The sequence below is a fragment of the Eulemur rufifrons genome, chromosome 7 (assembly GCF_041146395.1).
Source record: "Eulemur rufifrons isolate Redbay chromosome 7, OSU_ERuf_1, whole genome shotgun sequence".
Lineage (NCBI taxonomy): Eukaryota > Metazoa > Chordata > Mammalia > Primates > Lemuridae > Eulemur > Eulemur rufifrons.
Genome location: NC_090989.1, coordinates 124,342,924 through 124,348,923, shown reverse-complemented (window position 1 = coordinate 124,348,923; position 6,000 = coordinate 124,342,924). Strand labels below are relative to the sequence as shown.

Genomic DNA, 6,000 nt, shown 5'->3' with positions numbered 1-6,000 from the left:
ACCACTGTGCCCTTAGCATTCAGGTGGTTCACAGCACAATGCTGCTTTCTTGCCCTCATTAGAGTCAGCTGTCTCTGGCACACAGGCAAGGATGCGCAGAGCCTCTGTATGCCTGTGCACCTGTAGAGGTATCAGGAGGGCAAGGCTTCCTCCTAGGAGCCAGCCCTAGCAACACTATGTAAATGACTTCTTGGAATTGCCAGGCTAGCCCTGGTGAGTCTGGAAGATCACCTTGCCAGTGGGCCCGACGCCAGCCTGACAGATGGCCGGCTTTAGGCCATCAAGTGTGTTCCCTGAAGGCAGGTGACACATCCAGGAGTGTCAGGGAAGCCGTTCAGGGGGACAGCTGAGGTCCAATGTGGGTTCCTGCCCCCTCCTCCACCCCGACTTGCAGTGCTCTCTCTGAAGTGGGAAAGACCAGCTCTCTCTTTCCACTCTAAAGAAAACTTCAGACTACATGATCTTTGGTTGATGTCCAGCCTTGTCTCTACACGACAGCCCCTCACAGAGGTGACCAAATATTGTCATCAAATGAACTAGCTACTGCAAAGTTTAAAAAGATAATACAATAGCAAAGTCTATTTGGGAACTTAGTTTAGAAATCCCGTGATCTCTATAGAGTATTAAGAAAATATTGAACTTTCAAATTTTATGATTTCATGTTCTCTAAGACCACAGACCTCCTGGCATGTTTTCTTTCTTTCTTTCTTTCTTTCTTTTTTTTTTTTTTTTTTTTGAGACAGAGTCTCACTCTGTTGCCCAGGCTAGAGTGAGTGCCATGGCGTCAGCCTAGCTCACAGCAACCTCAAACTCCTGAGCTCAAGCGATCCTCCTGTCTCAGCCTCCTGAGTAGCTGGGATCTTTCTTTTTTTTTTTTAGACACAGTCTCACTCTGTTGCCCAGGCTAGAGTGCTGTGGTGTCAGCCTAGCTCAAAACAACCTCAAACTCCTGGGCTCAAGCAATCCTACTGCCTCAGCCTCCCGAGTAGCTGGGACTACAGGGATGTACCACCATGCCCGGCTAATTTTTTCTATATATTTTTGGTTGTCCAGCTAATTTCTTTCTATTTTTTAGTAGAGACAGGATCTCGCTCTTGCTCAGGCTGGTCTTGAACTCCTGACCTCAAGTGATCCTCCCACCTCAGCTACCCAGAGTGCTAGGATTACAGGCGTGAGCCACCGTGCCTGGCCTCTTTCTTTCTTTTTTTTTTTTTTTTTATAAAAGCATGAATTCTTTTTTTTCCCACTTATTTTTTATTTGTATATATTCATGGGGTACAGGTGCAATTTTGTTACATTGATATATTGCATTGTGGTAAAGTCAGGGCCTTCCCTGCATACATCACTGAAGCAATGCCCATTCCCTCCCTGCCCCCAGCAACCTCTTCTAATCCATCCTTCTTTCAAACCCCACCCCTCTGAGTCTCCATTGATGAATTCTTTTTATAATAGAAAGTAAACGTATAACATTTCCTCTCCCTTACACTCAGAATAAAGCCTGGGGAAAGTAAAAGTTAAAATTCAGCCTGTATTTGAGATAAGGATTCAAGGAGAGAACCTTTTAACTCAGAACAGAATCTTTTTGCAGCTATTTTTCAATTCATATAAGGCATCTGGTTACTGGGCATACTGCATAATACATCACAGTGCAAACAAAATGTTTTCAGTACTGACTATGAACTCCTTGGTAACAATGAAGAGTGAGGTAATTTGTTAATTTTTTTTAGAATCCCCTGGAACAGTGTTTCTCAAGACTGAATGAATCAACACTTTAAAGCTGAGACACAGCTGAGGGTTGTCTATGTGTGCTCATGATGATAGGAAATCTAGAAAGAAACTGGAAAAACCACATCTCATGCCCTGTTTAAGAACTGGAAAAACTGTCAGAAAAAAATTAAAATTAAACCTCATGAGAGTCTGTGGGTATGGAAAGTCACCAGCTAGCTAATATTAACACAGCTTGCAACAGAACGCTGTTTCTAGAAATAGGACAGTCACATCACTACCACTAGGCAATTTGCATTCTGTGGACCAGCCTCTAAATTCTTCCTGGCTCCTGTTGCCCTTTGGGCATTGCATTTCTGGATGCTTCCAGACGGTGTTCATACTTGGCTCTCTGGTTTCACCAGGAACTCTAAAGAGAAAGCAGCAAGGAGAAAAACGTCTATTGTGTTTGCAGGGAAGTGAGTGAGCTACAAACAAATCTTTGGGCATTTGAGGAATTACAAAGTTTCTAGATTCATATGGTTGCTGACAAGGAGGTACAGACAAGGACCCTCTTGCCTTCCTCACTATGGATAATCTGTTGCCTCCATCTAGATTCTCTTATTTCAAAAAATATCCTCTCCACGCAATCAGGAAATATTTACCTACACTGAGAAACCAAAGAGCCGAAGAACAGGTATCATTTTATGTTATCTTTAAAATTAATGGGTGCTTGTTTCTGGGTGTTGCTTTTATGCTGCTTAGTGATTTAGTTTCTGCTGGTTTACATGTTTATAGGCACAGGTCAGCCCCTGCTTGCAGCTGTTTAGACTTGGCAATCAGAAGAGCAAGCAGGCTTGTGAGGATTTATTTGAGCTTGAACATTTAGATTCTGAGATGAAGCTGAAGTTCTGTAATGAAACCATATGCTTTTCTTTCTTCTGAACAGCTAGATTAAACTACTCTTATCAGAGTTAAATTTTGGATTCTTTTCAATGCCTCACATAGAAATTTTGAAACTAGTACTATCTTGACAAAGAAAATATCCAGGCCCTAGACGTACACTTGTCTTCTTGTATGTATTTATGGTTATGTTAACATCACCAGGATTTGCAAAACAAAAAGCATTTTATACTGTAAGCATCTATTTATACCGTAAGTGTAATAGAACTTAAACAGATCATTGATGAGCTGTAAAGGTCATTCAGAAGTAATTGGTCATTTTCTGTGTGTGGAGCGTAGGAGATAGAGCACTGCAGTTTTCAGTCTTTTTAGCCAATCAAAAGCTATGATTTCTAGTGGGAGACACTAGCATGTGGGAGTATAAGCAATTACAAAACTGTTAAAATGTCTGATCACTTATTTAAAATCATGCACTCATTTTACTGCTTGAGATTTATATAATTCTATCTCTTGCAATCTATAAAAAAGGCATTTCTAAAAATTGCTTTTATGAATTATATCAAATTGTTAAAAGAAACAGCAATGTCTGATCCATTTAAATCTGGTGGTTTATTTAGGAAGAAGTGTGGCAGTGGTGTACAAATGTAAGGGACAAATGTATAGCCACACCCAAGACTGAAAGAGTCATACATTGCCTGCACATTGCGCTTGTAATTAGAACTGCAAAACCGTGCAGGAAATATTACCAGTGTCCTGTATTTGTTCTCCTTTGTGATATGGCATGACCCACTTAATAAAACATTTCCAGGAAATGGAAGCTAGGGTCAGCAAATAGAAAATCCTCTAATGACAGATTTCCCAGAAGTCAAGGCATAAATTGGAAAATGAAAATCATTACTACTGTTTGAGAGGAAACTGCTTCTATGCACCCACTTTAATGGTTTTACAAGAGCTGAAGATTCAAAGACTCTGTTTACTAAGGGAGCTAGGCTGGTTCAGTTTCTCTCTTACTTAGGCAAGGTGTCACAATTAAAAGAAAAAAACTCTTGGTTTCCAAGTTTCGGCATGCTCTTGCTTTTGAAGTGGAAAGCCAGAGAGCCAAGTGGTGGTGCTCTGAGTTTTTATTTGCCGCTATTGCAGTGTTCACAGGCTTCTTCAGGCCTCATTCATTATAAGGGGAGGAAAAGTGGTTGAAAGGATGGGGCTGAACTGTGGAATACGGATTAAGTGATCTGTTTTCCCTTTTCTTGGTATTTTAAGTTTTCAGAGATGTGGCTTCTATTGCTTATATAGTCCTGTGGTTTTTTTGGTTTCTGGTTTTTTTTTAGTTTATTTAAAAAGTGTTACAAAATGCATTCAGAAGAACATTGGAATTTAACCTGGAAACCCCTGACTTGAACGGGTTGGGTGGTCTTCTCCTTATTTACAACCATCTGGAACAACCTGGGAACAGCTGGGAGTGAGCAGCATTCTGAATTCTTAACTTCCTATATAAGTTAATTGAGAAATAAAGAAAAATAAAATATTTGATTCCTTTTTAAAGCCAATTACAGCTCTGCAGACCTAATATCTCACAGAATTAGAGAAATTAGGTCAGAGTCAATCGTGACTAACCTTGGAAAGCTTGTTGGAAAGTTATAAAGGAGTTTAATAATGTCTACAATTTTATAACCTGAATATTGGTTGCCTCTAATCCTTACATCCCTGTAAAACTGATCCTCATTATAAAGGTGAAGGATTGAGACATAGAGCCCTTAAGAGATCTTGCTCAAGGCCACATAGCTAGAAAGTACTGAAGACAGATATGAACTCCTATCTCATGGCTTTAAACTTTATTCATTTTACCATGCTTGATCCCTGAACAATCTAGTGATAGCAACATATCACACTGAGAATCTTTCTCCTAGAGAGTATTTCCAAAACTTTAGATATGCACATACCACTGTCATAATTCATACCATAAGTGTTTACCATCTGTATGATTAACTCTTTTTTTTTTTTTTTTTGAGACAGAGTCTCACTCTGTTGCCCAGGCTAGAGTGCCGTGGCATCAGCCTAGCTCACAGCAACCTTAAACTCCTGGGCTCAAGCAATCCTTCTGTCTCAGCCTCCTGAGTAGCTGGGACTACAGGCATGTGCCACCATGCCTGGCTAATTTTTTGTATATATTTTAGTTGTCCAGCTAATTTCTCTCTATTTTTAGTAGAGATGGGGTCTCACTCTTGCTCAGGCTGGTCTCGAACTCCTGAGCTCAAATGATCCACTCGCCTCGGCCTCCCAGAGTTCTAGGATTACAGGCGTGAGCCACCGTGCCCGGCCAGTATGATTAACTCTTTAATATTTTTCTATATTTATACCAAAATAACATTATTAGACTTACGTTTGTTTAGAAAGAAAAATTCATATGACTACTGTAAATGGAAAACCATTGTCATTTACCATAAATAGTAGAATAAATATAATAAAAGCAAAATAGTATTAAATTCTAGCTAGATACTGTTACCTCTAAAACCTCTGAGCCTAAAATTTGCTCATTTGTTAAGAAAGAAGATTAGTTTTTTTTTTTTTTTTTTTTTTTGAGACAGAGTCTCACTCTGTTGCCCAGGCTAGAGTGAGTGCCGTGGCGTTAGCCTAGCTCACAACAACCTCAAACTCCTGAGCTCAAGCGATCCTCCTGTCTCAGCCTCCTGAGTAGCTGGGACTACAGGCATGTGCCACCATGCCCGGCTAATTTTTTCTATATATATTTTTAGCTGTCCATATAATTTCTTTCTATTTTTAGTAGAGATGGGGTCTCGCTCTTGCTCAGGCTGGTCTCGAACTCCTGAGCTCAAACGATCCGCCCACCTCGGCCTCCCAGAGTGCTAGGATTACAGGCGTGAGCCACCGCGCCCAGCCAGAAGATTAGTTTTTAAAACAGGTGTTACAGCATCCTAGTAACCAACTGAGAAGCTCTCCTGGGTGAGGATGGAAAGGAATTAAAAAGTAGACAACTTCTTCAATCCCAAGTGATCTGTTGTTACTGAATATAGTATCTACATGCCACCTGAAATCTTCTCCCACCCCACTTAGCACTGTCAGGTGCCAACAGTGTTGTGTTCCACATATGCAAGGAATATTATCCCAGAACACCATCTGCTTCTCCACCTCTGCGCATTCAAATGTATTCCCTCCTCTATCCTAGAATTCCCTCCTATACTTAAAACTTGCCCACCTAGAGATCCACACATCCTTCAAGACTCAGGTTAAACAGGCTCAGTGAAAAAGGTTTCTCCAGTGTTGCTGGGAAGAGTGAAGTACAGCCCTTCCTTTTCCAAGATATTCTGTTTGCTTCAAGTAAGGCTCCTTACTACATTCTGTGTAGGAAATCATTTGTTTACATGTCAACATATG

The 6,000-nt window shown here is 40.5% G+C and overlaps 1 protein-coding gene across 3 annotated transcripts in view; it reads left to right on the top strand.

Annotated features, from left to right (window-relative positions):
* The first annotated feature begins 2,072 nt into the window (after positions 1 to 2,072).
* Positions 2,073 to 6,000, top strand: part of ATP2C1 (ATPase secretory pathway Ca2+ transporting 1) — a 143,601-nt gene continuing 139,673 nt past the window's right edge. For all 3 annotated transcript variants that reach the window (XM_069475428.1, XM_069475426.1, XM_069475425.1), the window contains exon 1: positions 2,073 to 2,401. In XM_069475428.1, the coding sequence (XP_069331529.1) occupies positions 2,294 to 2,401 (108 nt within the window). In that variant the 5' untranslated portion in view covers positions 2,073 to 2,293. The remainder of the gene's footprint in view (positions 2,402 to 6,000) is intronic.